Source organism: Ambystoma mexicanum, chromosome 13, assembly GCF_040938575.1.
Source record: "Ambystoma mexicanum isolate Mex_15411 chromosome 13, UKY_AmexF1_1, whole genome shotgun sequence".
Classification (NCBI taxonomy): domain Eukaryota; kingdom Metazoa; phylum Chordata; class Amphibia; order Caudata; family Ambystomatidae; genus Ambystoma; species Ambystoma mexicanum.
Genome location: NC_090938.1, coordinates 773115381 through 773131669, shown reverse-complemented (window position 1 = coordinate 773131669; position 16289 = coordinate 773115381). Strand labels below are relative to the sequence as shown.

The window sequence follows — 16289 nt, the reverse complement described above, 5'->3', positions numbered from 1 at the left end:
TGTACGGCTCTCAAGATTTCCTGGGTAGCCTGAGATTCTGTGTTTCCCGTGTCCTCCATTGTCGACTATGGTCTTGTCTCCGGTGCTTGTTGTGTTTTGGGCCCTCCTGTCCTATATGCATCAATCTTAAACTGATGGTTTGGTTTCTTGCCCTTATACTTATCCATTTTCATAATTGGGTGTAGCGTGGGTATCACACTTTTGCCCTCTGTATAGTCTTCCAGACAATTCCCTCTCCACTCTGTCCTGCCCCGCTCCCTCTATCTCCTTTGTTGCCGTGCCTCCTTGTAATAGCTCCTTTTACCAGCCCCTCTTCTGCAGGGCTTCCCATGCACTGTTTCACTGTTGACCTGGGGAGGGGGCTTTTTTAAAATCCTGATGTGCCCCTTGCCCCAATTCCGTTCGGCCATAGGGCTCTGGTTAGCCGATTGTCTGGAGGTGACTCCCAGCGCCTGACAATGGGTTGTAGTAGCTACTTGTGTTCCTTGCTGGTTGGCGCTGGGTACTGTGAGAAACCAGAGGGTGTCTCACCCCCTAGTCCCCACGGATCTCTCTCTCAGGTGGCCAGGGCACGGCCATCCCCTTTGGATCCAGACCCTGGGGGTGGGCCAGTGCGGGAGGATCATCTGGGTCATGGGTACTTGGGGAGTGGGAGTGGGACACCTGATGGCGAGATGCAGTATCCCTTTCCCTCTAACACCTTTAACCCCTCCTACCAGGTAGGATACCGGGGAACTTTAACTCCCCCCCCTTCCCTACACGAACACTGCTACACCGACCGCCCACTCTGGGAGAAAACAGACTAATAACTGAGCAATGTACCTGACCTGTCTGACTACCATGGTCAGGCAGAGTCAGGCAATTACCTTTGACAATACACACCTGACTTCAATTGAACTTCCCCACACGGATAAAAGGCAGAGTACGAGAGCACAATTTGAGCGAGGCAAAGCACACGAAGGCGTGGTTCTTCCCAGGCAGCAGGTGAGCCGATGGAGAGAGACGGCAGACCGAGAAAGGAGAACAAGGAAGGAGATACCCTTGACCTTTTCGACGAGTGATCGTTATACTCGTAGGAACTTGAAAGCAGCATGTGTAAGGCCAACAAGGGAAACAGAAGAATCCTGCATTGTGTGCCTGAGATTTCCGAGGCCCTCCTGCATGAATGACCGAGTCTGGGAGGAGTAGCAGCCACTGTGGTATCGTCCTTGGCTCCGAGAACAAAGCCGTATACAGAGAAATCAACACAGCCGGTGAGTTGAAGAAAACTGCACGAGACCGGTCTGTGTTGAAACGAAGGTTGCAAGCAGTAACATTATTACATGAAAAAGTGAACGTTGAAGCGTTTGATGAAAGACGCAGGTAAAGGCCAGACGGCTGATGAATTGTTTGAAAATTTAACATGAACGAAGATAAAAAATAGCAGAGTGGTTTGGCACTGCATGTGTGCCCAATTGAAGGTCTCTGACTGATGTATCCCACAAAAAGTTGCAAAAGGAAGTGTAATATGTCAATCGGAGGATAGATCAGGGGTCAGCGTGCTCGCCTTGGAAGCAAGACGACGCGGAGCACCACAGGTTCGATCCCCGGGTCCGCGCTTAGAAACCTCTGGGTATTAAGCATGTTATAAATAACCTATCATATCATATCATAATGTGAAAACAAAGAATAGAAATCGAATAAGAATGAATCAAAGTGGTCCTGCAAGGATATAAGTAAAATCCATTGCACAGTGGAAAGTCTTCGATTAGGAATAAATGCATCAAGGTCTGAGCCTGGCTGAGTGAGACCTATTGTGAATTTATCGAACTGTGAAAAAGGGGAAAGCGAGAGTGCAAGGTCCGAGCCCGATCGAGAGAGACCTATTGTGAATTGGTGTATCAAAGGGGTCGGAGCCCGGCTGAGAGAGACCCAGGGTAAACAATGCACACGAGACTTTTGGCCTCATTACACGGTAGGCGGTAAGGGTTTACCGGTACCGGTAAGGGCACCGGTACCGGTAAACCCTTACCGCCTTACTACGAGTTCCCTTTGCGGGACCTGACCTTAACGGCTGGTTTTACCAGCCGTTAAATTAGGGTGCCGCAAAGGGACCTTGGTGCTAATTACGGTACCGCAATTTGCGGTACCGTAATTAGCACCTTCCCCATTGCCATTGAGCCCTGTGGGGGCAAAAATGGGAATGGGGAAGTGCCTTGGTGAATGGGGAATTACCGCCCCCGCTCACCTTGGAGTAGGGCGGTAATTCCGCCATCCACCAAGGCGGACACGGTAAAATACCGGCGGCAACCATGGCGCTAATAGCGCCATGGTTACCGCCTACCATGTAATGAGGCCCTTTGTAAGCGTGAGACTCCTGAAGAGAAAGTAACTTTGACGTTGTATTTTGTATCCAAGCCATTTTACGAATGAGAGACTTTATTGGGAAAGAGACTTTGTCGCAGAAGGCCCTGGTTTATATCCTGAACTGCATCCTTGTGCTGGAGAAGCCAGAATCTTTGCTAAACTCGAGTGTGCCACCTTGCCCCGTGCTGAAAACGTGGGGAAGGGAAGCTAATTGACCGGCTGTCCTGACATATTTTTTATTGAACACTCTTTCTTTTGCATTCATCATTTTCCCACACCATTTGTATTTAGAAGAAGGGATTGGCAATAGGTTTATTAGCATAGGCCCTTTTTATTTTGAAAAGATTCCACAAGGACTTTGTTATTTTTACTTTGATGGTTGTAGCCTGGTCCTATCCTTAAATATAGGGTTAGATAGGCATTCATCCAACCCATTGAAGTTCAATAAACACCCTTGAACTGTGATCACTTGTGTCTGTCTTCACTGTTTGAGATCATGCCTTCCTTACAGTACCCAAGCCCAATGGGTGGTTGTTATTAGTAGACCCGACCCCTCGTTGGTGCTAGTGTCTGGCTGCTAGTGTAGTGTGTCAGCTAGCGGTAGGTGGTAATACATAGCTGGCTGTGGTTGTCGATGTGTTCCAGAGATACTGCAGTCTCTGGTTCTATAGTTCCACTGCCAGGCGGGGATAGATGTGTTAGGAAGTCACAGACACCGACAGGAGTCGGACTCTGGGAGGGCGCGCTCCGGTTTGCTTCTGCAGGTAAACTTTCTGTTGTCACCAAGTCTCACGCCCTCAAAGCACTGTGAATGGAACTAAGCTTCAGGATTCAGGACTCTGTGATTCCAGGAGGGGTAGCCGGGGGTGGGGGGACTCTATCTCCCACCTCCACACAGAGGACTGTGGTGATATTCCAGCCCCGGTTCCAGGCCCCTGTGCCCCTCTCTCTGCATCCCAACCTACCGGTCCATTACTTTCATCCTGAGCTCCTCCTCCCAGCCATTCCGGAGCTCACTCCGTTCCCTCCTCCACAGGTCCTCCCTGACCTCCAGACTTCACCCATGTGTACCACAAGGATTCACCTCCTCATCGATTTTGTTCCGAGGTTTAGCACTGCTGTTTTTGGTGCAAATACCTTTCAGGCCCTCAATCACGGGGCGGGCAGCACTTCTTTGCTGCTACTTCACTCCCCCCCAACACCCCCCCGATGGGCAATGATTTATAAGCTAATGGTCAGCAGACTGACAGCAACGTTCTAGTTCATATATTGTTCCTCTAGAAATGGCCGTCAAGTTCATGCAAGGACTGGTTGAGAGTACCGGTCTAGTCAGTCCACTATTATGGATTTATGGATCAGAATGGGTGTTAGAGGGGCACAAATACCAAAACCTCTCTCTGTCTGGTTTAGAACATTGTTATTACCAATATGTGTACCCCTACAGCTTTTTTCATTTGCACGCATCCAGTTTCGCCATGCTCGATAGTATGTGATCTCCCTCCGAGACAGCTGATTGGTTGGTCCAGCAGCCGAAAGAGATTGCTGGTCTAGCAGTGGGAATTCATCCTTGACGACAATTGGTTCTATAGGGACATAAAATACCGGGTTTATTCAAACGAGAAAACTCTTGGGAGGTGGAAATACTGGAGAATTCATGACTGACTGTGCTGTGATTATGGTAAGTTAGTAACTAGTCCAGTATTGGGGGTTTCTTGACAATACGTGTCAATTTTAAGTAAATTAGATCAACAATATGGGTAGTAACAGGAATACCTTTATCAACAGGCATGAAGTGAGGTTCAAACTGAATTTCTATAACACAGAAGGTTTGATGGTCCTCTAACACTGAATTACTTACCCTAGTGCTGGGAATTCTAGACATGCTCTCTTTCTAAATTAAATCCAACAAGAAAAAGAATAGTTCTTTTTACAAAATGTTTGATATAAAAAACATGTTGAATGTTGTTCAGATTGAAGAACTAATGCATTTCTAATGCTTCAGATCTTTGTGCAACGATGAAAGTCAAGATACAGACGTGACACTAAGGTATTTTCAAATTTTTAACTTTAAGATAAGAAGCGCATTTCTTGAGTTATCAGCATCATTCGACCGTATGATATATTCTTCATATATTAATTATATGTTACAAAATTAATGGTACGCCCTGTCATTTGCACACAGGGGATTTACCATTATGGGACAATGATGAAGAGGATACTAAGGTAGTAATCTCACCAGGAAAGGTAATTATAATCTCGTCAGAGATGCATACCACATTGAAAGTAAATAACAGTAATTTGAGATAATAACTCTCCCCCTTTTTAAAAATAATTTTGTTATCTGCAGATTTCTACAAAAAGGGTGTATGTGTGAACCCAGAATGTGAGGATAGAAGATGCAGAAATGTTAAAATTGTAAAAAGAAAAATCAGCCTGTTCATTAGAACGCTCTGTTGAATCATTTGTGTGTTTACATAGCGTAGGAAATGATATATACTCACGCTGAATGTTCTGCAACAATGAGTCGTGAACTGAAACATGTTGAGGATTCTAAGAAACAAAGTTTCCAGGATATGGGCCCATTCTTGTGGATAAGCCTTAAACATTGCGTTGGATAGTCCATCTGGACCCGTTGCTTGCGAGTTAGTAGCTTTAGCTATAATCTCCAAGATATCATCCAAGTCAAAGGAAAGTATACACTCATGGTTTGTCACCCTTTCCTTGAACATTGTCGTTACCAAAATCAAGGGCGAATAGTGCAGTAAAATGGGCTACCCAGGTTTCCTCGGCTATGGGGTTGACTTGTAAAGCCACATGTTGTGTTTTATTCGTAAAGTTTAACAGAAACCAAATCTCTGCACTGTTTTTGCTGGAAATAGCTGCAAACATGTGCTCAGCTTCTCTTTGGGCTAAAATGCTCCTAGAGCCTCGCCTCCAATTCCTACATTTTTGCTTAGGTAATTTCACTTTCATAATTCTCTCTTCAAGGGGAAAAGTTATCAACCATCTCAGTTCTGCTCTATAGGAAAACATTTTTAGTTTGAACTATGAGATCAAACACATGCTTGTGTGAAAACAACCCTGTTTAAGGCCTACTGGGATAGTTGCTCGTTTTGTTCTCCTTCTCCCTGATCCCCCTCCGCCCCACCTCTTGTTAAATTCCGGCACTACCAAAATTGTCATCAGGCCTAGTAAGGTAGCCGCTTGTCTGTCTAATTCTCCTTCCCATCCCCCCCTCCTTATCACTGGCAACATCTCTTGCACTATCTGAAATGTCGCCAGGCCGAGTATGATAGTTAATTTCACATTCTTAATGTATCAAGGACTTATAAGAATGTCGCTGTATTCTCCCTTGTTGCCTCCCTGCCTTGAAGCGCTTTGAAACACATTGTGTATAAGCGCTATATAAACAATCAATTCAATACAATACTCTCGGGGGATGTCTCACATCTCAGCCATCCAGCACTGTTCCATGGACTCTCGAAAGACACCCTCGTGCCTCTCTGCCCTGAGCCTCTCTACACATATATGAAGGCATTACTCTCACCTCAAGCTCGGATGATTTCCTGCTTTCTTCCTCTCCCCACTCCTGCATCTCCTTCAGCTCTTTTTTCAGATGTTCCATCTGGCTGTAAAGTTTATCCTAAAAGAATAAAACCAGTTTGTTAGTCAAAAGATATCCTGCAAATACATAATCTACACAGAGCAAGGCAGAAGGGTCCCAGGACAGCCTCGCTGGTCACCTATGCTTGTATATAGTCCATAAAGAATATGTTCTTAAGATCACTTACAGTCTACAATATATGCTCCCTCAGACTCCCAGCTGCTCCCATAGGCAAATGGACAGTCTATAATATATGCTCCCTCAGACTCCCAGCTGCTCCCATAGGCTAACAGACAGTCTATAATATATGCTCCCTCAGACTCCCAGCTGCTCCCATAGGCAAATGGACAGTCTATAATATATGCTCCCTCAGGCTCCCAGCTGCTCCCATAGGCTAATGGACAGTCTATAATATATGCTCCCTCAGACTCCCAGCTGCTCCCATAGGCTAATGGACAGTCTATAATATATGCTCCCTCAGACTCCCAGCTGCTCCCATAGGCTAATGGACAGTCTATAATATATGCTCCCTCAGACTCCCAGCTGCTCCCATAGGCTAACAGACAGTCTAGAGTGTATGCTCCCTCAGACTCCTAGGTGCTCCCATAGGCTAATGGACAGTCTATAAAGAATGCTCCTTCAGACTCCTAGGTGCTTCCACAGGCTAACAGACAGTCTAGAGTGTATGCTCCTTCAGACTCCTAGGTGCTCCTATAGGCTAAGGGACAGTCTATAAAGAATGCTCCCTCAGAATTGTTGCTGCTCCCATAGGATAATGGACAGTCTATCAAGAATGCTCCCTCAGACTCCGACCTGCTGCCATAGGCTAATGGACAATCTATAAAGAATGCTCCCTCAGACTCCTAGCTGCTCCCATAGGCTAATGTACAGTCTATAAGGAATGCTCCCTCAGACTCCTAGGTACTCCCATAGGCTAATGTACAGTCTATAAAGAATGCTCCCTCAGACTCCCAGCTGCTCCCATAGGCTAATGTACAGACTATAAAGAATGCTCCCTCAGACTCCTAGCTTCTCCCATAGGCTAATGTACACCTCCCTCAGGCTCCGACCTGCTGCCATAGGCTAATGGACAGTCTATAAAGAATGCTCCCTCAGACTCCTAGCTGCTCCCATAGGCTAATGTAGTCTATAGAGAATGTTCCCTCAAACTCCCAGCTGCTCCCATAGGCTAATGTACCATCTATAGAGAATGCTCCCTCAGACTCCTAGGTACTCCCATAGGCTAATGTACAGTCTATAGAGAATACTCCCCCAGTCTTCTAGCTGCTCCCCCATGGGCTAATGTACAGTCTATAGCGAATGCTCCCTCAGACTCCCAGCTGCTCCCATATGCTAATGTACCGTCTATAGAGAATGCTCCCTCAGACTCCTAGGTACTCCCATAGGCTAATGTACAGTCTAGAGAGAATACTCTCCCAGTCTTCTAGCTGCTCCCCCATGGGCTAATGTACAGTCTATAGCGAATGCTCCCTCAGACTCCCAGCTGCTCCCATAGGCTAATGTACCGTCTATAGTGAATGCTCCCTCAGACTCCTAGGTACTCCCATAGGCTAATGTACAGTCTATAGAGAATGCTCCCTTAGACTCCTAGCTGCTCCCATAGGCTAATGTACAGTCTATAGAGAATGCTCCCTCAGTCTTCTAGCTGCCCCCATAGGCTAATGTACATTCTATAGAGAACTCTCCCTTAGACTCCCAGCTGCTCCCATAGGATAATGTACAGTCTATAGAGAATGCTCCCTCAGTCTTCTAGCTGCTCCCATAGGCTAATGGACAGTCTATAAAGAATGCGCCCTCAGACTCCTAGCTGCTCCCATAGGCTAATCTACAGTCTATAGAGAATGCTCCCTCAAACTCCCAGCTGCTCCCATAGGCTAATGTACCATCTATAGAGAATGCTCCCTCAGACTCCTAGGTATTCCCATAGGCTAATGTACAGTCTATAGAGAATACTCCCCCAGTCTTCTAGCTGCTCCCCCATGGGCTAATGTACAGTCTATAGCGAATGCTCCCTCAGACTCCCAGCTGCTCCCATAGGCTAATGTACCGTCTATAGAGAATGCTCCCTCAGACTTCTAGGTACTCCCATAGGCTAATGTACAGTCTAGAGAGAATACTCCCCCAGTCTTCTAGCTGCTCCCCCATGGGCTAATGTACAGTCTATAGCGAATGCTCCCTCAGACTCCCAGCTGCTCCCATAGGCTAATGTACCGTCTATAGCGAATGCTCCCTCAGACTCCTAGGTACTCCCATAGGCTAATGTACAGTCTATAGAGAATGCTCCCTCAGACTCCTAGCTGCTCCCATAGGTTAATGTACAGTCTATAGAGAATGCTCCCTCAGTCTTCTAGCTGCCCCCATAGGCTAATGTACATTCTATAGAGAACACTCCCTTAGACTCCCAGCTGCTCCCATAGGATAATGTACAGTCTATAGAGAATGCTCCCTCAGTCTTCTAGCTGCTCCCATAGGCTAATGTACAGTCTATAGAGAATGCTCCCTCAGTCTTCTAGCTGCCCCCATAGGCTAATGTACATTCTATAGAGAACACTCCCTTAGACTCCCAGCTGCCCCCATAGGATAATGTACAGTCTATAGAAAATGCTCTCTCAGTCTTCTAGCTGCTCCCATAGGCTAATGTACAGTCTAGAGTGTATGCTCCCTCAGACTCCTAGGTACTCCCATAGGCTAATGTACATTCTATAGAGAATGCTCCCTCAGTCTTCTAGCTGCTCCCGTAGGCTAATGTACATTTTATAGAGAATGCTCCCTCAGTCTTCTAGCTGCTCCCATAGACTGGTTTACAATCCATAGCTCATCCATCTTGGAAGACACTCTGTTCATAGAGGTCCTAAGGTCATCAATGCTCATATCCTTTCTCCTCAGCAGACCCTCCTGCGGTGGGAGACTTATGGTCCCGAGACTTGCACCCTCAGCAGGAGCACCCACAGGGAGGCTTGGGATATCCACACATGGCACATGCACATGAGGTCATGTGTGAGGTCACATGCTGGGCACATGCCACGTTACTTGCATTGAGTAAAGGTTAAGCAGAAACCTTAACATTAACTATGATTTACTGTGAAAAGGCAACCCGGGGGGAGGGGAGGCTTTAACATGCATTATCGGCCCACACCCATGTTATAGGCCAGAAGTGAAGCCACGGGCGTTGCATCTGGTACTGACACTAATGTACAGTAGACTCCCAGCACCACCTCCTTGCTAAGAACACATTTCACAGTGATTTACACTTAAATGGCCTGTCACTGTGAGATGTAAACAAAAAGAACCAAGCACTGGCAAAGCCAGTACCATTGGCTTTGTAATTTAGGAGGATATGTTTTATAGTCAACCCCCAATAGCCCAAAAAAGGCTTATCCTCCATCCTATGAGAGTTGAGCCGAACATGTCTATTCTTCCCCCGGCGTCGAGTAGCACCAGCCTCGCATGTGATGGGGCTGCGCCCCAGGGCTCCAACCATTGCCCATCTGCAGAGAGCTCGCCATTGGATGAAGTGGGGGTGCAGTTGAGTAGCACCAACCTTGCGTGTGATGGGACTGTGCCCCAGGGCTGGGTCCAACCATTGCCCATCTGCAGAGAGCTTGCCATGTGGGGGGCTGCAGTTGAGCAGTGGGGAAAGAGGACTGGAGTCAGAAGAGGGGCTGCAGTCAAAAGAAGTGAGATTTTAGGGGTTCATTGGGGAACAGCCTCCATTTATGTATTTCCTTAAAAGAAGAGCCTCATTGGAAGCCAGGCCACCGCTTTGCAAGTTTATGGGTTTAGGACCCACACCAACAATCTGCTGCTCTGACATGGAGTTAATATTGACATGTAAAGCTGCAGCAACTGTCCATGCAGAATTACTGCATGTCCTGTGGGATTCCATAATGGGGCATAGCAGCTGCTGTGCAGTGCATTACTGACCAAGACATGCCACACACACACCCTGTCCTCTGTGGCAGCCTCCACACAGTATGAGATGCAAGGTCCCAAACATGCCAGACACACCATTGTACTGTTGGGCATCCTGGAACTCAGTAGGAGATTTAGGTTCCCAAGACATGCCACGTACACCCTCTGTACTCTCTGGCAGCCTTTACTCATTCCCTTTCCTAGCCTCGAAACTATGGAACTCACTACCTAATCCTCTCAGAGCTGAACCTACCTTCCCGGCCTTCAAGCGCAAAGTCAAAAACCTGGCTGTGTGCCCAAGACCTGCCTTGACCGTGCGCCCATGAGCTACAACTTTACTGTTAACAGCCCTCTGTTATATCCTTACTGTAATCTGTACATATACTGCATTTCTTTTATAGCTTGTATATCTTTCTATAATGTGTATCTTCTCTCCTGATGCAATGCCTATATATTGCATTTCTCCTATATAATTTGTATATTTCGTATATTTTCTGCTAAAGCAATGACTGTACATACTTCACTGTTCTGTTTTTAGGCTTGTAACTAAGTGACGCGCCCGGATGCCCTGGGGCCTGGTGCGCTATATAAATAAAATAAATACTAAATACTAAATGAGATATGTGCGCCCAAGACTTGCCACTTACACCCCATGTACTCTTGGGCAGCCCCCACTCACCATGAGTTTAGGATCCCAAGACATGCAACATTCATTGCGTGTACTCTTGGGCAGTCTCCACCCAGCACCTGATTCTGAAACCAACGCATATCATGTACATTGGTTCTATCCATGGCATGTGTACTCTCTGGGGGCGAGGGCATCGTGGGATATGTGGTTCCTGTCTGGTCACATATGCATCTTGTACATTTGGTCAGCCTTATTCTGTGGCAACCCTTTGGTCCCCAGCTTGCCATATGAACATCGTGTGCTCTTGAGTATCTTACTATAGACCACACTGTGACCTTTGTGAGCTCAGACCCTTCACATAATATGCATTGTGTGCCCTTAGTCAGCCTCCTATACGGCGTGCACCCTAAGGTCCCAGACCTGTCTAATGCACACTGTGGTACTTTGGACAGACTCTTTGATTCCTGCTCTTTAACATACTCTACTTGTGCTCCTGGGCACCCTTCTGAGGGTGCCTTTTGCCACCAGTCAAGTCACACACAGTGTGCTCTTGGGCCCTTCTTTATAGGACACACTGTGTGAGCTCTATGCTGCAGAGATACTTGCCACACACTCAGGTGTGTGGTTCTCTTCACTGTGCAGCTGCACGTCCTGGACCTCCACCTTTAGGGGTACACTGTGGCTATAATGAGTGCCATCATATCCACAACGTTACCCATCTTCCCCGGGAGACTGCCCCCCACGGGTCTCCTTGACCTAGATACAGTACACATACTGTGTAATCCTGGACACTAGTGTCTGGAATGGGAAGCATTATGCACTGCCTCCTTTCGCCCCAGAGCCATAGTGCAAAAGAGCTATAGTGCAAACTATGCATTCCTGCACAGCCTCAGAAATGAAGAGCAGTGTGTGAGAACCCACCCATGTCCCAGACCTACAGCACACATACCATGTACTCCTGGGCAGCCACTGAAATGGGGAGGACTGAGTAAGAACCCATCCCCCTCCATGTCCCTACAGTACACATACCTTGTACTCCTGGACAGCCTCAGAAATGAAGAGTCTGTGAGAACCCCCCCATGTCCCAGACCTACAGCACACACACCTTGTACTCCTGGGCAGCTGCTGGCATGGAGAGGACTGTGTAACCCCCACCCCCACCCCCATGTCCCTATAGCACACATACCTTGTACTCCTGGGCAGCCTCAGAAATGAAGAGCACTGTGTTAGCACACACCCCTTGTCCCAGACCAACAGCACACATACCATGTACTCCTGGGCAGCCACTGAAATGGGGAGGACTGAGTAAGAACCCATCCCCCTCCATGTCCCTACAGTACACATACCTTGTACTCCTGGACAGCCTCAGAAATGAAGAGTCTGTGACAACCCCCCCATGTCCCAGACCTACAGCACACACACCTTGTACTCCTGTGTAGCCTCTGGAATGGGGAGCACTGTGTTAGAACACGCCCATGTCCCTACAGCACACATACCTTGTACTCCTGGACAGCCTCAGAAATGAAGAGTCTGTGAGAACCGCCCCATGTCCCAGACCTACAGCACACACACCTTGTACTCCTGGGCAGCTGCTGGCATGGAGAGGACTGTGTTACCCCCGCCCCCACCCCCATGTCCCTATAGCACACATACCTTGTACTCCTGGGCAGCCTCAGAAATGAAGAGCACTGTGTTAGCAAACACCCCTTGTCCCTTTAGCAACCTTACCTTGTACTTCTGGGCAGCCTCTGGAATGGGGAGCACTTTGTGAGCTCTGTGACCCTTGGATTCCCGGCAGATCACACAGATGGGTCTCTGGTCATCCTCGCAGAAGAGTTTCAGTTTCTCTTCGTGTTCTCTGCACAGATTCTCCTCCTGGGGGGTCGTATTGGGAAGGTGAAGCTGTTTTAACATCTCCACCATGTTCCCCAGCTGCCAGTTGGGTCGGAGGGTTTTGTTCTGTGAGGTTTTCCTGCACTGAGGGCAGGGGAAGTTTGCCTCCAGTGCCTCCCAGCACTGAGTGATGCAGGACAGGCAGAAGGCATGTCCGCACTCCACAGACACCGGCTCTGTGAAGTATTCCAGGCATATGGAGCAGGTGGCCTCCTCCTTCAGGCTCTGGAGCTGGGCGGCTGCCGCCATGTTCAGCTATAACAAAAAAAGTGAAGTTAAGTTTCGTTTCTCATCAGAGACCCTGGGGCGTGACAGTCCTTCTCCTTCCTCACACACCCTGGAGGAGCGTGAGGTCTTTACTGGCTGTGGGACATGCCTATCAAGCTCGGTGGGCGTGTCCTCAGAAGAGCAGGCACTGGTGTGGACTTGGAAAAAGAGTCCTTGGAAAATACTTTAGAAGAACCCCCCTCCCCTATTACCGCGAGTAGGCAAGAGCAATCCCTGTCAGGGGGAGGATTTCCAGGGGTTCCCCCTGCATAAAGCTTTTAAAATGCAGTTTCAACCAATTATTTTCAAGCACATTTTTCCATATCGGGATTTTCCTATAATGTCTTCTTTTTGTCGTGTGTTTTCAAGCGCCATGAGTTGTAGAGCTGCTTCGGAGCACTGTCCAGAGTTATGCATTTAACATTGCATAGCACCTTGAAACGCATTTGCCTCATGTTTAGCTTCATTATCTTGTGCCCCTTTATTGTGCAAATGGTGTGTTGTCACAAATTGTGGGTCTGCACAGTTTTTCCTGATTCCACTTCCGAGGTAATCCAATAAGCGACCCAGGCAGCAATGCTAGAGGCAGGATGTATTTCCATGCAGCTGCGACCCAGGCAGCAATGCTAGAGGCAGGATGCCTTGCCATGCAGCTGCGACCCGGGCAGCAATGTTAGAGGCAGGATGCCTTGCCATGCAGCTGTGACCCAGGCAACAATGCCAGAGGCAGGATGCATTCCCATGCAGCTGCAACCCAGGCAGTGATGCTAGAGGCAGGGTGTATTTCCATGCAGCTGCAACCCAGGCAGCAATGCTAGAGGCAGGATGCCTTGCCATGCAGCTGCGACCCGGGCAGCAATGCTAGAGGCAGGGTGTATTCCCATGCAGCTGCGACCCAGGCAGCAATGCTAGAGGCAGGATGTATTTCCATGCAGCTGCGACCCAGGCAGCAATGCTAGAGGCAGGATGCCTTGCCATGCAGCTGCGACCCGGGCAGCAATGCTAGAGGCAGGATGTATTCCCATGCAGCTGCGACCCAGGCAGCAATGCTAGAGGCAGGATGTATTCCCATGCAGCTGCGACCCAGGCAGCAATGCTAGAGGCAGGATGTATTCCCATGCAGCTGCGACCCAGGCAGCAATGCTAGAGGCAGGATGTATTCCCATGCAGCTGCGACCCAGGCAGCAATGCTAGAGGCAGGATGTATTTCCATGCAGCTGCGACCCAGGCAGCAATGCTAGAGGCAGGATGCCTTGCCATGCAGCTGCGACCCGGGCAGCAATGCTAGAGGCAGGATGCCTTGCCATGCAGCTGCGACCCAGGCAGCAATGCTAGAGGCAGGATGCCTTGCATGCAGCTGTGACCCAGACAACAATGCCAGAGGCAGGATGTATTCCCATGCAGCTGCGACCCAGGCAGCAATGCTAGAGGCAGGATGCCTTGCATGCAGCTGTGACCCAGACAACAATGCCAGAGGCAGGATGTATTCCCATGCAGCTGCGACCCAGGCAGCGATGCTAGAGGCAGGGTGTATTTCCATGCAGCTGCGACCCAGGCAGCGATGCTAGAGGCAGGGTGTATTCCCATGCAGCTGCGACCCAGGCAACGATGCTAGAGGCAGGATGTATTTCCATGCAGCTGCGACCCAGGCAGCGATGCCAGAGGCAGGGTGTATTCCCATGCAGCTGCGACCCAGGCAGCGATGCTAGAGGCAGGATGTATTTCCATGCAGCTGCGACCCAGGCAGCAATGCTAGAGGCAGTGTGTATTTCCATGCAGCTGCGACCCAGGCAGCAATGCTAGAGGCAGGATGTATTTCCATGCAGCTGCGACCCGGGCAGCAATACTAGAGGCAGGATGCATTCCCATGCAGCTGCGACCCGGGCAGCAATGCTAGAGGCAGGATGTATTCCCATGCAGCTGCGACACAGGCAGCGATGCTAGAGGCAGGAAGTATTCCCATGCAGCTGCGACCCAGGCAGCAATGCTAGAGGCAGGATGTATTTCCATGCAGCTGCGACCCAGGCAGCAATGCTAGAGGCAGGATGCATTTCCATGCAGCTGCGACCCAGGCAGCAATGCTAGAGGCAGGATGTATTTCCATGCAGCTGCGACCCAGGCAGCAATGCTAGAGGCAGGATGCCTTGCCATGCAGCTGCGACCCGGGCAGCAATGCTAGAGGCAGGATGCCTTGCCATGCAGCTGCGACCCAGGCAGCAATGCTAGAGGCAGGATGCCTTGCATGCAGCTGTGACCCAGACAACAATGCCAGAGGCAGGATGTATTCCCATGCAGCTGCGACCCAGGCAGCAATGCTAGAGGCAGGATGCCTTGCATGCAGCTGTGACCCAGACAACAATGCCAGAGGCAGGATGTATTCCCATGCAGCTGCGACCCAGGCAGCGATGCTAGAGGCAGGGTGTATTTCCATGCAGCTGCGACCCAGGCAGCGATGCTAGAGGCAGGGTGTATTCCCATGCAGCTGCGACAACAATGCCAGAGGCAGGATGTATTCCCATGCAGCTGCGACCCAGGCAGCGATGCTAGAGGCAGGGTGTATTTACATGCAGCTGCGACCCAGGCAGCGATGCTAGAGGCAGGGTGTATTCCCATGCAGCTGCGACCCAGGCAACGATGCTAGAGGCAGGATGTATTTCCATGCAGCTGCGACCCAGGCAGCGATGCCAGAGGCAGGGTGTATTCCCATGCAGCTGCGACCCAGGCAGCGATGCTAGAGGCAGGGTGTATTCCCATGCAGCTGCGACCCAGGCAGCAATGCTAGAGGCAGGATGTATTTCCATGCAGCTGCGACCCAGGCAGCAATGCTAGAGGCAGTGTGTATTTCCATGCAGCTGCGACCCAGGCAGCAATGCTAGAGGCAGGATGTATTTCCATGCAGCTGCGACCCGGGCAGCAATACTAGAGGCAGGATGCATTCCCATGCAGCTGCGACCCGGGCAGCAATGCTAGAGGCAGGATGTATTCCCATGCAGCTGCGACACAGGCAGCAATGCTAGAGGCAGGAAGTATTCCCATGCAGCTGCGACCCAGGCAGCAATGCTAGAGGCAGGATGCCTTGCCATGAAGCTGTGACCCAGGCAACAATGCCAGAGGCAGGATGTATTCCCATGCAGCTGCGACCCAGGCAGCGATGCTAGAGGCAGGGTGTATTCCCATGCAGCTGCGACCCGGGCAGCAATGCTAGAGGCAGGATGTATTCCCATGCAGTTGCAACCCAGGCAGAAATGCTAGGGCAGGAAGTATTCCCATGCAGCTGCGACCCAGGCAGCAATGTTAGAGGCAGGATGTATTCCCAGGCAGCAATGCTAGAGGCAGGATGCCTTGCCATGCAGCTGTGACCCAGGCAACAATGCCAGAGGCAGGATGTATTCCCATGCAGCTGCGACCCAGGCAGCGATGCTAGAGGCAGGGTGTATTCCCATGCAGCTGCGACCCAGGCAGCAATGCTAGAGGCGGGATGTATTCCCATGCAGCTGCGACCCAGGCAGCAATGCTAGAGGCGGGATGTATTTCCATGCAGTTGCGACCCTGGCAGCAATGCCAGAGGCGAGATGTTTTTCCATGCAGCTGCGACCCAGGCAGCAATGCTAGAGGCAG

The 16289-nt window shown here is 49.6% G+C and overlaps 1 protein-coding gene across 1 annotated transcript in view; it reads right to left on the bottom strand.

Annotated features, from left to right (window-relative positions):
* LOC138521935 (E3 ubiquitin-protein ligase TRIM39-like) overlaps nt 1-12675 on the bottom strand; it is a 145874-nt gene extending 133199 nt beyond the window's left edge. The window contains exons 1-2 of the mRNA XM_069635109.1: nt 12240-12675; nt 5894-5989 (exon numbers count right to left, since the gene is read on the bottom strand). Of these exons, the coding sequence (XP_069491210.1) occupies nt 5894-5989; nt 12240-12653 (510 nt within the window). The 5' untranslated portion in view covers nt 12654-12675. The remainder of the gene's footprint in view (nt 1-5893; nt 5990-12239) is intronic.
* Between the last annotated feature and the right edge of the window lie 3614 nt (nt 12676-16289).